Genomic DNA, 18,835 nt, shown 5'->3' on the forward strand with positions numbered 1-18,835 from the left:
TAGACACAGATATGCACACAAGAAGTTTCCAGCCAGCTGATGGTTTCACTTAACAATGACAGCAATGACAGCAAAGGCATCTATGTAACCACGGAACAAGAACATGACAGCAAATATCCCCAGAGGATCCCTAACATACTTGCTCATATTGTGGCAAGGGAGGTTGAGAAAACATTCCTTACAACCAATTACTATTTTTTTTATTGTTTTAGATGCTAAGGCTACCACAAATGCCAATTAAGTGTCCAGAAACAGATCTGTCCTCTGGGAACCAGAGAAAGCCTGAAGTGCCTCACGCAATGCACCAGACCACAGAAATGTCTGAAGCTGCTTAGGAAGGAGGACTCACTGGACAGCTTGGAATACCTGGTTTCACTAATCACACCTATTCTGTTCAGTTCTAGAAAGGAAGCACAAAGTCATAGCCAAAGTATAAAGGGTTGAGTAACAAAATTTGGGCTGGGAGAGGGACAAACTCCTTGTTTTCAATCGCTTCCATGTGCCAAGGGAAAAATACTTCCAGCTATCTCCAGCTGAACATTATTTAGGCTGAGGGATATTTCACTCATATAACTGATTTTCCAAAGTGTTGCCTTCTTCCCATCACCCACAGCCTTCCTCGATGTGCACCTAAAACCAAAAAGCCAATGACAGAGACACTGGGAAATACCAAAAGGTCCTGGAATTAATACCTGACGTATTCTTACCACATTTTCCCAGCACAGCATTTCTGCACACGGATAACATGACCAGTGAGGATGTTCATACTCATGGGTGTATCTGCCCTGCCCTCAGGTGCCTCTTGCTGTGTATGACTCAGCTCTGGGTTCTGTTAACCACTCCTTTCTGAGCATTTGAGCTGACATCTAATTCATTACGAGCAATCTGCTTTCACTACCACCAACCTTCTGCCTGCTGATGCAGATATCTGATGGACCAGGCCCCATCCACGGGCAGGATTTACTGCAGGTAATCAAAACCCAGATCTTTGACTACAAAAACAAAGATGTTGGTTTACCCTGAAAGTACAGTAGGGTCATAATTCCCAAGTTGTTTTTTGTTGTTTTTTTTTTTCTTTTCTTTTCAAAACTTGTGCCAAAGACCTGAAACACTCAATAAAAACCAGATCACCAAAACCAGGGTGATACCAAAGCAAAAAGCTCTGTTCAGAGTAAACAAAGGGAACAAGAAGATGGTACTGGTCCACTCTTACGGAAGCCAAGATGCAGAACTTCCCATCACATCATAACCAACATAATTTTATCAGTGCACAACATGTTCTAAGAGCAAACAGGAAGCTACACAAATTAAATTAAAAATAAAAATCACCTTTACTGTTATTACTGCAGGAGAGTGCTGAAGTGGAACAGCACACACAACTTCTTGCTGTCAAAGGTTTTTGTGCCCCAGTCAGAAGAGCTGAGTCCTCTCACATTAAAGTTGATGGAATCAACATGAGAGCACCATTTTGAAGAAGGAGAAAATAACCTTAAGACACAGAGCTGCTGGCAGGGCTACAATCTAGTACCCAGATCTTTCAATCCCCATTTCAGCATCCTAACCATGATGCAAGTCTTCTTTATTGGGCTTGAGTAGGGACCTTTACCAAAATCCAGGAGAACAGTCCTCAAACAGGGAAGCTTCTCTACTGTTTTGCAGTAGTCAAGCACAGCCTTAATGGTTACATTGGAAAGACAATTTTAAGAGTAGGCAGGAGCTTACCTTTAATAATGGGAACACTGCTGCCCCAGGAATGGGTTTAATTAGTACTTTTGAGCCTGCACTTTGTAGGTACAATCAGAAACAATCCACACCAAGTCAGACTGACAGTCCTTCAACAACAAAACTGCTGGAGAACAGCAAGGGATTTGAGTTTTGCTTTTGTTACTCAAAGCAAGGCTTGCTCTACCTCATTGTGCACAGTTAAGTTAATGGGAAACCAACTCCAAGCCCTCCCACCAGTAAGGCTATTCCTGCCCTTTCAGAAGTTGTGGCCACCACAGGGCCACGTGTTCACACCACGTGCACCACGTTATGCATGCAGGCAACTTTAGACTGCAACATCTGTTTCCATGGCAATGGGGCTGCATCAGCAATCCCTGGGTTTAGTTCAGGCCATCCTCACCCAGGCTCCAGCTCTGCACACCAGCAGCACACCAGTGATGTCACCAGTATCCATGGTGCCCACAGCTGAGCTGTCCCTGTGCCCTTTGTGCTCTCACATCCTTCATGGGTGACAAGTACTTTAATCCAATTACTGCTGTTAAAAAAAAATAAAATACATGAAGGGCCAGTGTCAATACTTATTTAGGGAAGGAAGGTTAGTTTGAGTCAACAAGATAATCATCAGAACACGAGGCTTTACAATAGCACTTTGACTCTGAGGCTCGTTGCATCGAACACATAGGAATGACCTGACAATTTTTTTGAGGAAAAAAATCCGTTCCTCATCAATGGCTTCATTAATAAAGGGAAAAGAGCAGCTGTTTTAAACATCTCCCTTCTAGGTTTGATCAATGGCTGGGCAATGTGCAGTGCTTCATTCCATGCAGGTACCCTCCTGTCCCCAAAACACTGATGCTTCACCAGCTGAACACCCTTCTGATAGTAACCATAATGGAATTATCATCTGTCTTCACAATATGGCACTGAGCAGCTGCAATTTCCAGGAAATTTCCCCTTTGGGTCCTTCCAAGCTCTGTAGGGAGCTGCCATCTGATCGCTCCAGCCTGCAGCAGGGATATTATGGAGGGGGATCTTCCCTCAAATTTACCAAGCAAGAATTGGGATATCACCCAGGAATTGCCAGCCTGTTGTCCCGTGCTTCAATAACTGCATAACGCTGCCTCCAAGGAGAAATTAGGCACACAAGGAGAAGAGAATGTCACCAGGAGGCTCTTCTTGCCAGAGAGAGGCACATGTAGAGCTGCAGAAGCAAAGCTGGACGTGCAGAAGGCCCTGGAGAAGGAACCACTCTCACCCCAGCTGCATCTGCAGCTCCATCACCCTTGGCTGCTTTTCTTGTAATGTAAAACATATTTTTTTAAAAAAAAGCCCTAAAAGTTAAAGGCAGGACAGACTGTCAGCAGCAGAGTCGCACAAGATGGAGCAGAAACACGCACAGCATCAATTTGTACCAGTGTTGTAGGAACTGCATTATTTAGAGTCAGGGCCAGATATTAATGAAGCTGCTCGTACAAAAACAGGATATTTTGGGGACAATCAATTGTGCAGGATCATAAATAATTTACAGCATTAAGAGAACAGTTCTCATCGCCACTCATTAATCACTTCACCTTACAAAGATGCCCAGTCATACTCCTTTAGAGTCAGGGCTGGATGTGCCAGAGGCACATGAATTAGGAATCACTTGATTATGGAGATACCTCAAACTTGTTTATGCCACATGCTCAATCTTTCAAAATGTCTTCTACACTTCCAGCTCAGTATTTCATCTACTTTAAGTATTTCCTTCTGTGTCTTTAAACTGATTTTTCACTGTATTAACTATTCCACAGACATTGTGAATTACTGTCCCTGCTTTAGAGGGAGGCAAAGCGAGTTGCCCATTAGTATATTGTGAGTCAGAGACAGAATTTCAACTCGGGGTGGTTTGGATCAATTCTAATCCTCTGACTACATCCCTTAGATTTTAGGAACACAGTGCAATTGTTCATTAACAATAGGCTGTATCCTAAAGTGCCAGAGGACTGGCTTAAAGAAATCCCCATAGTTTTCTTAACACTTAATTCGTTACTTGCCTTTGGGTATCTGAAAAAGTGAGAACCTAATCTCAGTCAACAGTCAGGATTTTGTCCACACATCAGAAGCCTTCTTTCATAAAAATAAAAAAAAATAAAGAAAGAAAAAGGATTTTTGACAGCCAACAAGCTCAGTAGGATTAGCAGTGCTGCATCCTGTATTAAAACCAGAGCAAATCTGAAGTTTAAAATAACGTTTGTGTTATAAACCTTATCTCAGTTTCATTCAATTTTGTTAAGAGAAAGAGAGCACATGGGAACTGTCAAGGCAACAGAAAGTTCACTGCCCTAACATCTATCTTTTTTGGAATATTGTATGGAATCACAGACAGTGTAAAAACTGTTCCAGGATAACCAAAGCTACAAAAAGGCTTCAAAACCAGAAAAAAGGAAATGTAGAAAAGGTGTTCTCTATTTTCTGTATGGTTTCCCCAAATGAAACTTGTAGGGGTGTAACTGCCACCTGTGCAAATGAGACCCCACATCTGGTAGCACTGAATGTGCCTGTACTTACCACCTCTGTTCTCAAAGCTAAACATCTGCAAGTGTCTTATTCTCCTCTTCCACAAGGATGCAAGTCGCATGATCACAAAGAAAAGCTTATGAAAACCAGGAGAAGAAGAAAAAAATATAGAAGCCACAAGTTTTTTAATGCTGCAGCATAGAAACTGGGGCGAAAAGCTTCAAACCAGGCTTTGCTTTTAGACTTGCAAGTCTTCCAGGGTTCTCTGGAGCTGTCAGCAGTGTCACCTGCTTTAAAATTAAAGCATATACGTGTCTGTCCAGATGGCCAAGGCATCTGCATGTGAAAGAAAAATAATCAGCCACCCGCTTCTTCAGTGTCCAGAGATGAAGGGTTAGTTTGCTTTCCCCCACTCAATCAATCCTTCACCATCTGCTGAGCCTGCCCGTGGCTGCCAAGTGGAGCTGAGGGTTTAAGGGACACGACTTCTGCACTGGGTATCAGGACAGGGCCTCTGGAATTACCACCACCAAGCAGGTTTTTAAGTCTATTCTCAAAGGTGCTTCCAGAGAGCTACATGGAAATGAAGGAGAAAACAGGACAGTGCAGGGGTGTGGAGAGTGAAATGATGGACAAACCTTTGCAAAGGAGGAAAGTGATGGAAATCAGGATTCTCCATCAGCAGTCAGGACAGGTGAGTACAGCACACTGCAGATGCTTGGAATGCACTCTGATTTTTCAGGGAAGGCAATAAATGCAAAGCCCTGGAGGACTGTAGAAGAAAGGTCACGTTAACAGATGAGAGAAGCCCTAAATTCCCAGGAACAGATGGGTTATCTTTCATGGATTGCCTCAAACAGGGGCCAGAGACCTTCCCCCGTCATAGACCCTCAAACTGATGAACAACAAAGCATTAACTTTATTAACTGGGAAGGGTGACACCACATCTTAAAATAAGCGTCATCCTCAAAAGGTAATCACTGCATCCAGAAGAATATTTTTAAGGCACGCTTTGGAGGAAGGTCACAGATACTCAGAGAAATCTGTATGGACAAAATGAGGACCAGAGTTATTTAGAGCAGACAAGTAAGCTATGCACAGTGATATAAAAATAAGTTTTAATAACAAGAGGAATTCTCTTGTCTTATGAAAGGGTCAGAAGGGCAATGGTCTCTCGGAACCTCATGGCACATGGAACCACAGTAACGAACGTTATTAAGATGATAAATGGCCTGACCTTTGGCTAATAAGATCTTGATCTTTCTGACAAATGCATTCATATCTCGTATTCCAGGCTTTTATGAAACAGGGACTTAACGTGTGCATTGTTTCTGGAGTGAGGGGGAGGTGCACAGAAAGGAAGGTTCCCTGAACACACAAGAAAAGGATGCCAGTGTTCCAGGAAAGGATACCTGCTGAGACAAAAACATGCAGGCCTCTTAGAAGAGGAAGAATGAAGAGACCCTTTAACAAGAACTCCCTGGTGTGTAACACAGATGATCCTGCCCCTTTGTGCCCAACAGGCTTCACCTCACAGAGACTGAAACAGCCCACATGCCTTTGGCGTGATGTGTCTGAGAAGTCCCTGGCTCAAAACTTCTGCAGGAAAAAAGAAATCCCTAGAGATGGTTACAGTTGTCCCCTCCATAAATGGTTTATGCTTCATGAAACTCATTCCAGTGCTCAACTCCAGTTCCTCTCTGCTTAGGACAGGAGGCTGCAGCTTCACCACACCAGACCACAGCTCTCCCAGTCCCAAGGATAACTCTCCAGGCCGAGTTTATCAAGAAATCTCTCACCCTTGGAAGCAGGACAGGCTTTTAAATGTGTATACAGATTTTAGGAAAAAGTTACATCAAAAGAGGTACAAAGAGTGATTTCACTGTTTTGAAAAATATACCTGTTTTTTGCACAAGAATAAAACCAGGTCACAGTAGGAAGGAAGATCACTGGTTTTGAGCTCAGATATAAAAATAAATATGTTTTAATTTGGACATCAAAAGAGACAAAAATGCAGCAATGATGCAAGAAGGCCCTTGTGCCTATGGAAAAGCTAAAACCCAACTGCTCTGCAGCCAACACAGCAAGGGCTCCTAACCTGGAGATGCTGACAATGCTGTGTGAGAGGTTTCCCATGAAAATATGGATATTGAGAGTCTAAAATTTAATAGAGAAAAACAATTCAGTTCAGATCTGCTAGGCTTCAAGCAAGTCAAGGGTACATTAAGCCCTTGCTGTAATGTAAAATTAATTTATTTAGGGAAGAATTTAAGTGCTGCTTAAAGTACTGAAACCACTGACTCTGTAGATAATATTTCAGAAGCCAGCAGAAAGCAACTTATGAGACTTTTTGCTCTCTCGCCTCAAATTTAAAAAAAAAAATCAAATTAAAAAGTAAAACAGCAGGCCACTCACCTCAGTTTTCACAGCTTTATACACCAGCCTGGAGAATTGAGGTATAAGAGGAATTACAGAGCAACATGGGCACACACACAATGATTTATTGCACGTCTCGCCTGCCCAGTGGCGCAGAGAACCGAGAGAGATGCCGGGTTATCCACTGCACAATTTTAGTTCTCCCATCCAGTAAACACAGCAAATATGAGTACAGCCTGTTCCCATTTAATGCAAGGATCCTTTGCTACTTGGGCATGATGCTGCTTACATCAAACCTGGTGGAAATTTTTGTTAAGAATTCTAAAAGAAGGAGGGACTGTTCTTCTCATGAAAGGAGATGATGGACCCTTCCACTGCAAAGCAAAACCCTCCATGAAAATGCCTTTGAAAAGTGAGCACGGCTTGAGTGTGAACATCCCTGCCCACATGGTTTTGAGGCACCACTTCCACCACAAGGGCTCAGGTGAAAAAGGCCTTTTGGAAAACCTCCAATTGGACAATGCTGAAATCTGGGAAAATTTATACCTGGACCAAAAAAACTAGGGAGTTTTATACCAAGTGGTTTGGAGTTTAGTAGGAATTTTACTCATGAGCTCAAAGTTAAACAAGTGATCAACCTGAAGTATGTGCTTGAGGCTCCCCAAAACCCTTGAGGAATAACTGTGGCATCTTTTACACTGCTGGAGAAGTGCTTCTTCCAGGACCTGGCTGCCTGGTGTCTCCAGCAATAACATCCCCATACTGCACACAACAAACGTCTTTGAAATGAACCTTTTTGCTTTTAGGAATTGCTCCTCTCCCCAGGAACTACCTTAAATCATTCTGTTCTACATTTCAGCCAAAGATTTCTAAGAAATGCCTCTTCACTGCTGTTTTATACTGATATTTCATCTTGTTCCTCTAAGGGGGTTCAACAAACAGACCTTCCTTCTCCTGTGGCCCCTTCTGGCGTTTCAGAGGGAAAATAAAAAGACAGACACGAAGCACTTTCTCATTCTCTGAAGAGGACGGAAGCCACGCTCCCCACTGCTCCCTCCCCAGTGCCTGTCTCAAAGACAAACCCTCCACTTTTAAATCACACTGAAGAAAAAGGACATTCAACATCCTGGTCTAGGAAAAGCTCCTATTGAAACCAGCAGGAATCTTTCCACCAATTTCAGGAACAACTGAAGCAAATTGCTACCAAGCTCCAAACTCTACCTTAAGTGGACTTTCTGGTTTTGTTATTGCTTTTTGTTTCTTTCAAATCTGAATTGAAATTAGTATTCTCCAGGAAAAGCACAGCTAACTTTTCCTCTTGTACTACTTGTACGAGTAACACAATATAAGTCACTTGCTTGTCATGCACTTCTCCAGCTCCATTGGACCTTGGGCTCCAGGCAGTGTTTCCAGCTCAGTTCCCTGCTCCAGGTAAGTGGGAGGAGATCAGAGACCTGACTTGCACCAGCTGTTGCACCTGATCTAAAACCAAACCTTATTTTGCTGCTTATCAATGCAGTAGAAAATCAGAGCAGGGCCGGATGGCAATTTGGAGCTGTAGTTTCTCAAGTGGTTTCCTGGGCTGGTGAACTTCCCCTTGCATGAAACCTTAATGGTTTATCATGTCCTTTTGACATTCAGATATGGCCAAAATCACTGTCAAGTAACAGAGCAGAACCCAGTGTTCTGCTGTAATGAAATAAAAATAAGCAATTTAACTCCTGAAATCAAAAAGCAAATTCATCACCCTGACCAAGTCCTCCACATCTCCCAGGAGGCCCCAGAGACACTCCCCAGTTAAGGATTCATCCTCTGTTAAATCAGGTGGGCGGCTCCTCCCTAATCAAATCCCTTTCCCCTCGCTCCACTGCTCCTGACAAGTTCTGCACAGCCAATACTCTGCTGCTATCCACCAGCTCTGCATTCAAAGCAGCAGAGCCAGATTAGGAAGACAAAGTTGTTAACAAATTAATTACAACGATATTCAAAGCAGCTACAGCATCAGGAAGAGGTACAGAAAAATGCAGCCACCTAAGAAGAGTGTTTACTTGCTTATGCCAACATTAAACATTTAGGTTGAACACACAAAGACAAAATATTTGTGTCAGAAAAAGGAATTTGACCATTATTACCAGAAAACACACAACACGCATCGTTGTAACAGTCAAGTCCAAGTGCATGAATTCTTAAGGAACACAGTTGGATGGCTGAGAGAGAAATGGGGGAGTTGTGCTTTTGCTTTGGGGTCTACTTTTTTCCTTAACTCATTTCAGGTTTTAAGCCAAAGCAGATTTTTTTTAGCATCGCTTTGACAAGTAGAGTTCTCCTGCAAACTCAATATTAGATGTGTTCTTTGCTAGATGAGCAGAATTAAATTTTATTTAAAGTGTGGGACAATGAAATAACACTTCAGATTCATTTCCTTTTAAAACTGCTCCTGGTTGGATTTCAAACACTGGGAGAATATGGGCACAGAGGATTTCAGTTACAAAACCCCAACATTTTAATTAACTGCTTTATTGAAGAGAGGGAACTCAACAAAAATTCCCATCAGTATTCAGAAGCCTGTTAAAAATAATCTACATTTTATGCCTAAACTGATTAGTATCTGTTTCACGGTGGTATGTAAGCACAGAAATATTACATCTAGATTTTTCCCACACTACATTCAAAATTAAGCCTTTGGTTTACTCTCCCAAATCTATATTAGACTGTTCCTTCCCAAGAAAAGAACACAATCCTTCGGTTTGCAGCTGGAATTGGCAAGACCAGTAACCACAGCCCACCTGGGAAGCCGTGGCTGCTTCCACAGGTCGGTCAAACAAAGGTTCTCTAATTTAAGAGGAAGCAAGTCATAAACTGAAGTTCGTGACTTTCCCTACTTCTCCTTTGCAAGCACACAGCAAATGTCAAAATAAGGAATTCTGCAGCAAGACTCCCCCATTGCACACGTGTCCCCACATCAGCCTCCACTCCCCTGCATGGCCCCAAATGTCACTGACCTGTATCATGTACAGCTGGGCGATCCGATATTCCTCCACACTCATCGGAAGAGGGATCCGATATTCCTTTATGAGCATTTTGGATACAAAAATCTTTTGCCCGCTCAGAAACACAATCCAGAAGCTTTTAGTAAAGGCTCCCTAAATAATGGCAAGGAAATGCATCGAGGATCCCTGAAACAGAGAAAGGGGATATAAAAGGAGAGAAGTGTTTATTTTCCATTCTTAGTACAGAATATCCTCTTAGGAAAAAAAAAAAAAAAAAAAAAAAAAAAAAAAAAAAAAAAAAAAAAAAAAAAAACAAACCAACAACAAAAAACCAAAACAACAGACAAACATTAATTTTTGTAATAGCTCTGAGCTTACCAGTAGAGAGAAGAATCCCTGGAGTGCTACTAGACCCTTGGTATCAAATTAAACAGAATCTTTGAGAAGAATTTTGATTTGCTTCAGGGGATACCATCAAAGCTATTACCCTCCTGACCTTTGCCACTGCATCAGACTTTCATATGCAGCAGCATCTCCACGGAAGAGATGTGACAAAAGCTCCAAATGAATAGCCAGACCTTCTGCTGCCAGACAACAAAGTCTCTCTCCAGTGTCAGCAACACACCAGAGATGCATCCACTCAAAGGCATCAGGTTTTATCCTCTAGATTCATTTAGCAGCAAGAAAAGGCAATAATTAGACTTGCTCAGCCCTCAGTAGCACTATAACGAAGGAAGTCATTTGGATTCTAACAATAAAGACACCGGAAATGTACTTTTCTTCCCTGCTTTACTCTGAATTACTGTCTTGGTAGGATCCCTTCTCTTGCACCTCCAAACCCAGGCAAGATCCTCCTGCTGCTGGTGTCAATGCCAGGCTCATTTTTACATTCCCACTGCATGAGAATACAGTCAAACTGCAACACAAAATAATCCCATCACACCCCACCTCGAGGCAATTTAACAAAATTATTGCTGAACAATTCAGGGAATACGGCATTTACTACACCACAGAGCAAAGCAGGATATTTTCAAATATATTTCAAGACTCTCTATGGGCTGTGGATAAAGACAATAACATCATGTAAGAAACTGGGGGGGGAAGGATGACTGGTGAGGAAAAGAGGACACCAGAAGCAAAAAGTGTCTGTTATCAGGCCCAGTCAGCCTCAGCAGGATCTGGTGACCACTCACAGCATACAAAGCATTTGCTTGGTTCCTTCTCGTCACCAAAATCCACCTTTCTGCTGTGCCTGCTTAGTGGAAGTCTTCAGATAGAGCTCCTGAAGAAAAACCAGCCCCAAACTCTACAGCTGGTGAAAAAACCCAACAGAATAAACCCAACCAATTGATCCAGTGGATTAAACTGTGATGTGGGAACCAGGAAACCACACCAATATCAACAGCCCTTAGTGCCAGTCAGTGTTTGCACAACACTTCACCAACCTTTTACGAGGTTTAGAGAGGTTAAAACACATGCCCATGGTCACAGGGCAACTGGGGACAAACCCCAGTGTTTGTAACCCAGGTTTACTGCAACATCTCCCTGGTGGGGACACATGGGGACACTGCCCACAGGATCCCAGCCAAGGCTTTCCTGACCCAGGGCTGTGCCACGGTGCTCCCAGCTCGCTTCCCTTTGATTGCCACAGTTCTAATTTGGCACTAAAGCAAATCCATCCCGGACTGACTCTTCTGGTGCTGCATCATCTAAACAATTTATTCTCAAATTCCATTCTCTGTTGCATTTCAGTGCTGTCAGAGCAATTTGTGCATGTGGAGGGGGGGCACAAAAAACTCCTTGCCATGGCGAATCCTGAAGAGAATAATTCTGGGAAGACTGTGCTTCCCAACATTGCTGTGCCTATGTGCATCCACACGCACGTGCAGGATTTCCTCCATCAAACTAATTCTCCAGAACAGGTGGAGATAATCTCATTAAGTGGGTTTTAATTAGTGTCATGGCAAAGAACAACAGTTACCACCAGAGGAGGGATATAAAGCACCAGATCTGCAATGGGACAACAAAAGAATCCCAACTTTTTGAGCTAATGGCACTGGGAGACTCAGCTACACGTCTGGAGTAGTTTGTTATGCTTTAGAGATCTTTGAAAATTAGATTTAAAAGCTTCTCCCTCTGTTCCCCAAATGCTCTGAGAGTGATTCTGCTCCACCATCAGGACATCAGTCACATCTGCCTCTGCTGCTTGCTAAAACCAGGATATTTCTATCGATTGGAAGAGATGAATAAAACAAAAAATAGAACCTAAAAAGCAATAAAATGGCAGGAAACCAGTATCAAGATGGAAAAATTGTGTTTATAATGAAGTGCCAGTCAGGTAATAATTCAGATGGCTGAGAAACAGAAGGTTTATTTTATTACAGACTAAAAAGCCCAACATTTTGGCCCCAAGCAGGCACAGCAGCAGCCTCACAGTGCCCAGCGTGTCTGGTCACAGCAGTGGCTCCTGCTCAGCTTTTACAGGAGCTGAGGATTTGCTGGGATCTTCCCCTGCAGGTTTATTCCCTGTGGTTGATGATTAAAAGCAGAGTTTGGGCTCAGCCCCCAGGTCTCTGAGCAGCAGTAGGTCCTGATGATGTGCCCATTAGAAAGATCATGCTCCCAAAAACCTCCTCCAGCAGCCGCCCACTCCAGTGGCTTCAACCAGTCCCCCTGAAGCTGGGTGGAAAACAACTCTGGAAACACACTGAGCAAGGACAAAATCTCAACCTCAAACCAAGAGGGCTAGCAGGGAAAGGCTGGGAGCAGTAGCCTGACCCTAAGGGAAGCACAGAGAACAAACCTGACTTGTCTGGCTTTTAGTTAGACTGATGAAAAAAAAAAAAATCAAAGTAAGTTTGCAGTTTGGGCTGCCTTTGAACTGAAAATAATACATCCTAACCCTTCCAAGAGCAGTGGAATCCTGGTGGCAAACCAGGAAAGACAAACACAGGTTATCACCAGGTTCAGCCTGGGGGAACACCATTCCAAGTGGGACAGAAGTGACAAAATCACCCTGAGGGCAGCAGCCTCCTTCCAAAGTCTTGGGACTTCACACACAACCAAAGTTCACCAAGGCCAAACAAAACACATAAGTTTGTCTGCAGACATGACAGAGAAAAGAGAAAGCCCTTATGGAAGCCAGGGAGCCACCACAGCTTGGGAAGATGGGTGTCAAAACACCAGCTGTGTCCCTGGCACTTCCCCACAGCCAGGACATTGCTCCGAGCAGCCAGAGGTGTTGGAGATGCCCCACGTGCTGGGATTAGCAAGCAGCCAGTGTTTCACCACTGCATTTTGGCTGCCCAGCTGCAGGACTTTCCATGGGTTTGCCAAACAACTGGGACCAGTGGCATCCAGAGGCTGTTTGCAAACCTCAGCCTGCAGGCAGCTTCCCAGCAAGAGGAAAACAGCAGTGACGCAGGACATTTCCAGACTGGCTGCTATTCCTGCTATAGCCAAGTGGCACATTTGTACAGCCCGTTATTCAATTTATACCCAGAGCTGTAGTAACTGTGAGAACCAGGCACATAATTTTATACCTCAATTATTTTAAAATCAGGTTCTCAAAGCATCATAATTAGGCTGCAGAGTCAATATCCTGCTGCGATGAGTCAGGTCCACCTCGGAGCCATTGCTCCAGGCAGTCTGAAGGCTCAGCACAGCCTACTGCATTTACTGCCAATTTTAACAGTTTACCTCTCAACAACAAACTTCCTGAAAAAGGGCCCTTGGTTTAAAAGCAGGGGAGGACTATCAGGATCTGCAGAAGCTGAACAGATCAAGAGACCTAGCAGAATCTCTCAATTTAGCCCATGAACTTGGTGTTCACTTTGGGAGCATCAGGGCAGCCTCCCTGGTACTAAAGGAGGGAGCAGAGGACTGATGACAACTGACAGCTTGTAATTAAGGAGTAAGAATCAGTGTGTGAAGAGTGGTTAAACTGTGCTCCTGGAGTGCTGGAGGCCAAACCCCAGCCAGGCTTCCCAGGCTGGCCCTGAGGGGATGGAAACAGCAGAAATCCCAGCTCCAGGGCAGGAGAACCACTCCTAGTGTGGGTTCAGGCTACAAAAGGGCTGTTACAGCTCTCCTAACTGTCACCTCAATGACTAATTTTTGACCAGCTCACATTTTCAGTGCTCAGCTTGCTGAGCCCAGGCTTTTCAGGGCTGCAGTGAGGAGCAGGAACCCACCCCATGCCATGGCTGTCATAGCCCATTTTCAAGAGAGAGGAAAAAGCCTGAGACGCAGAGAGCAACTATAATGAGCTTCTTCCAGTCTCATGCAGGAGGTTCATTTTACACTATTATAAAGTTAAATTAAAACCCATTATGGAGGGTCACACAGCAGCCAGGAGCAGAGGCAGGTACCAGCCTCAGGTTCTGATCACACACTGCCTGCAGAAGTTGAGAAAAATCTCCCAGATGAAAGAACAAACTCCTGAGCTCAATACCCTTGACTCAGCTATTGAACAATTTTCCTGGTAATACTGTCCCATAACTGAGAAATGAAAGATAATTAACAACCAACCATAAGAAAACCAAGCCAAACACTTAGTGGCAAAAGGATGAGCAAAGGCATTACCTGGAGACCTCGCCTACCTCCCTAAAGACCTTCCTGAGGTTCTCAACATCACCTTTATCCCCCAAGAAGATGCCTCCTTGAAGAAAGGGATATCAAAGAGATGTTAGCTCTTGGTCCCAAGTGTATCAAACACTTGGACTTTGGGAAGCAACACCAGCTTTAGAAACCCGGCCACCTTCCCTCTCCTGCAGAGTTCCCTGGAGGAGGATGCAGTGCCCTCCTACGACTGGAAGCGCTGCATCCATACTGCATTTGCATTTATTTATGCCTTTAGAGGCAGCAGCATAAATGTGAAACAGATTTCTGGGGCCTAAGTCAGCAGTTTTTAACAGCAGCCTCACCTCTCACACCGTGATTAATGCGGCAGTTTCGCTCCTGGCCCAGAGCAGTTTGGCTCAGCTTTATCTACCCACAGTAGCTCTGCTGCAAAGACCATTTCCTTTATCTGCCACTCGTATCCCGCTTGTCCACAGCATCCCTGCCTCTCAGGAGTCTTTCATCAGTATCTACAGAACATGGTTGTCAAACCCTGCTCAGCCCTTACTCCAGCACACGCAGCCTGTGATCCGTCACATGGACCCATAACTGTCCTGCCCATGTCCCGCTGCCATCTCATTGGGAAGGACCACAGGATAAAGAGGAACTTGGTTTGTGAGTGCACAGTATCACAAACGGACCACAATTGCCTCCATGAATCCCTCACGAATGACCACCAAAGAGAAAACACAGTTTATGAGGGTTTTCCAAGATGCATAGCAAGTGCTCGTATTTTACCATCCCCTTCTCTCCCCTCTTCTCCCAGCCCTGCCAAAGTGATCTCTCCAGTGGGGTTGTTTTAAACCATGTTTACACTGAAAGGTTAAAAAGCCCCAACATTTCTATTTAGTAGCTTTGTGGCCACCGTTATTTGCCATGACACTCATCACTACACTCAAAACTGTCTCACACACACAAGCACGTGTGATAAACTGATGAGACAGAAGAGCTTTTTGGAATTAGCCGTTCTCAGTTTTCATAGTGTGGGTCATACCTACTAACTGACAGCTAAGCAGATTTAAAAACTCATCAGGCCTTGGGAAAAAAAAATAGATCAAAAGTTAAATCTCCTTAAAAGTGCACAGTTCACACGCTCACAGCTCCAAGGCCACTGTGTCAGTAAGTGACAGTTCAGTGCAGTCGTAGATCCTAATCACACATCTCATCTGTCACAGCTCCTTCAGAGAGACATTTTCATGCAGATGCTCACACAGCTGAGTTTCATGACTGAGCTTAGATCCCATCTGACAGTGAATCAGCAGCTAATGAACACGTGCCCACATCACAAAACCCCAACAGTCCTCCCAGCGCCACAGCAGCTGGAGCTGGGGAGCTCCCCGTGCCTGCTTCCATGGGCTGGCCACTGTCACACAGCCAGGGAAAAGGGAAGAGAAAAACACAACATATGTGGAAATCAGCCCTCCTCAGGTGTAAAGCTCAGGGCAAGCTCCAAAGCTCTCAAAGGCACTGCGAGGGGCTGAGGATAAATACTGCTTGGTGAGACAGGGCGAACAAGTCACATTTACAGTATTCGGTCTTTTTTCCATTATTAGATACAATTTGACGTCACTCATAGAATTTAAGAGCTCATTGTAAAGCAGACATTTATTCCAAGTGAAGGATGGAAGCAGTCCAAATGCAATACAGCGACACTGGAGCTATTAAATCTTGTTATAGTTCACTGGGCAGCCAAACAGTGGCTCGAAGCAACCTGAGGGAGAGGGGAGAGGGGGGAAGTAACACCACAGTAAAGCGTGCACACACCTACCACCTTTTCTCCTTAAATATTCTAGGATATTGTAACTGTTTCTTTGTACTTTCCATTGCTCTTACTCCTTTAACTCGGAGAGGAAAACTTGACTGCCTGCCTTCTGCGTTGTAAGTGATGCTGTGCAAAGCCAGCCAAGCCCTTTCCACGCACACACCAAGGGGATCAGGTGAAGTCCATCAGCTGAACTTTGGCTGGAAAATTAACATTTCAAGTCCTGCCATGCCTGGAGGTTACACAGTAATGAACTAATAAAGAAGCCATTAAAAGAACTAATAAGCACACTCAAGTCACAGATGAGTTCGGAGGGAAAGACAAACCAGCCTCTAATCCTTTTGCTGTACTGGGGATAAAGATGAATATTAAAAAGCACCTGACATGAAAGGTTAAACGTTTCCAAGTCGTCTGCATGAAGAGAGCAGCCATAAACCCCAAAGTCCCGTGGCCTCACTGCAGAGCCAGAAGAGCTAAAACAGCTGTGCTTTTAAAGGGGTTGCTCTTAGTCCAAGTCTCTCAGCATCACACCCTGAAGACAAGCAACAATTACACACACACATATAAATATAGATGTGTAATGTATATATATAGAGAAATATATATAAGCATACATATATACACACACACAGGGAAACAAAAATAAAAGCAGCACTGAATGTGGTGAGTGCAGCGTGTTGGCTGAAAACAGACTGAAAATTGCTGGCAGCTCATTAAATTACTGTAAAGAAAAATCTATGCAATGCCACAGGCAAGAGCATGGTCAGGATTTTCCTTTTGCTGGTGACACGTCCTTTAGCTGAAAGGCCACTGTCATGCAGGAGCAGGGAGGTGGGAGGCTGGCCAAATTTAAAAAACAAAATAAACACATCTTATTTCCAAGGTAGCCTCCCTGGGAGGTTACTGCATTTACACTTCACAGCTCCAGGTGCTACAATCCCTCTTCCTGATGGAACTCAGGAGAGGGAGCAGAAGGGAGCTTGGTGCAGTTCCCACAGGTTGGGCAAGGCTTCACTTCTATTAAGTAGTAAAATGCCAACAACAAATCCAATCAGGCTCTTAATGTCCATGTCTAGACTGCCTCTGTTCTTTCTTTCTCTCTGTGAGCTGCTGCACTGGAAATTACACTTTTTTATTACAATGACAAGAGCAGAAAGTCATGAAAACTCCCACTCTTTCATCTTGCCAGTCACTAAGCATGAAAATAAGAAACTGAGCTGGTGACCAGCTCACCCAGAGGGTCCCCAGGTACCCAGCAGAGCACAAATCCTGCCCAGACCCATAAGACAAATGGCCTTACAGCTAAAAATCATCAGGAAACAGGACTATTTATGAACATTATGAATGAAGAAAACCACTTCAAGCTGCAGAAACAAGGAATGTCTCCAGATTGTTTACAGACATTAAAGGCTTTTGCTGTCTAACCTCAGTTATCCTCACTACGGTTCAAGCCCCTCCCTTGTGCTGAGCTCAGGAGAGCCAGCAAATGGTTCATTACCTATGTTCTTCCTCGGTTCCTCGTTTTCATGTTCAAAGACACATGTGATGCCTCTTTTCCCTGTCTGTCTACAGCCCTTCTCCCCTAAATCCACATGTGTAAGACTGGTGTGAGCCACAGCATTCCTAAGGAATGAGCAGGATAACTTTAAGTCTTTCCTCTGACTCCTGTTCACACCCCTCTGCACGATATTTGCCAACAGCAGAAGGCAGTTGGGGCCACTCAGTCCTAAACCCATTGCAGCTGTAATCTCACCTCCCACGGAATGGCAACCACTCAACTCATTCCCCATTTTATAGCTTAATCGTGGCCCTTTACACTCATCTTTTCCAACTTACAGCCCATTTCAGACTATTTCTCAAGGTTAATTTGAATTTTTATCTCCAAATACTCACAGATCCACTAAACTTGCTTTTGAGCCACAAAAATGCAATTTTAGGATTTGAGTCGAGATTGGACAGACCCTGGATTGCTTCCTCAGTAACTCCCTACTCAAACTGAAAAGGACATCAACAGCTACTCCACTTTTTCAGTAGTAACAGTCCTGGTAGAAATAACATTTGATTACCTCGCTTCTGCAAATGCCATGTGGAAAAGGAAACAAGCATTCAAAGCTGCTTTAAGAAAGACAATTTCACCAAGGAAAACAGTGTTTGATTGCAAAGGCAGTGTCATAGCACCATAATACTTCACACTGGTTTCATTAGGCTGAGATTTGCCTTGCCTAAGGGCAAAGTAGGGATGGAGAAAATAAGTCCTACTCCATCAGAAGAAACTTGGAATGACACCTAAAATTCTTACATGGGAAGCGAGACAGACACGGCAGTGAGGGCCATGAAAAATGGTGCAATTGAGAGGCCATTTTGCACAAGAGCAGTAAATGTTTAATGTCCCTGTTGCGTCTTTCATCCTAACACCAACAGATTAACAAGGTTTCTGTGGCTTTGGAGTTTTGATCTTGGAAATAATTACAGTAAATATTTCATAAGCTCCTTTGAAAGTTTTGTTTCTTTTTTAATAAAGAAAAAAGAATCGCTCACCGCTCTCCGACTGCAGCAGGGTAATAAAAGTGCACAGCTAATCAATAACCACTTTCTGTTCATTATTCAGCACATTTTGGGCTGGGGTTATTTCTTCCCCTCTGCCATTTCGCATCCCACATACAGAGCGATGGTGCGTTTTTAAACCATCAGATATTACAGTTTTTGCAAATTATCCTTTATGTTAACCACAACATGGAGCATCCAGCCTCTAAATACCACCTACATCATTTAGAGGGTTCCAGGGTGTTTTCAGCTGAGCCAGCCAAGGCAGAGGAGGCCAAAGTGAACGACATGCCAGATCAGTTCTGTTTCTTCCTTAGTC

The 18,835-nt window shown here is 43.8% G+C and overlaps 1 protein-coding gene across 6 annotated transcripts in view; it reads right to left on the reverse strand.

The window, feature by feature from the left end:
* PITPNM2 (phosphatidylinositol transfer protein membrane associated 2) overlaps window positions 1-18,835 on the reverse strand; it is a 128,982-nt gene that overhangs the window by 54,977 nt on the left and 55,170 nt on the right. For all 6 annotated transcript variants that reach the window (XM_027739803.2, XM_039380307.1, XM_027739808.2 and 3 more), the window contains exon 3: window positions 9,603-9,776. In XM_027739803.2, coding sequence (XP_027595604.1) covers window positions 9,603-9,680 — 78 coding nt within the window. In that variant the 5' untranslated portion in view covers window positions 9,681-9,776. The remainder of the gene's footprint in view (window positions 1-9,602; window positions 9,777-18,835) is intronic.

The sequence above is a fragment of the Pipra filicauda genome, unplaced genomic scaffold (genome assembly GCF_003945595.2).
Source record: "Pipra filicauda isolate LSUMZ 115617 unplaced genomic scaffold, ASM394559v2 scaffold192_size1418226_pilon, whole genome shotgun sequence".
Classification (NCBI taxonomy): Eukaryota; Metazoa; Chordata; class Aves; order Passeriformes; family Pipridae; genus Pipra; species Pipra filicauda.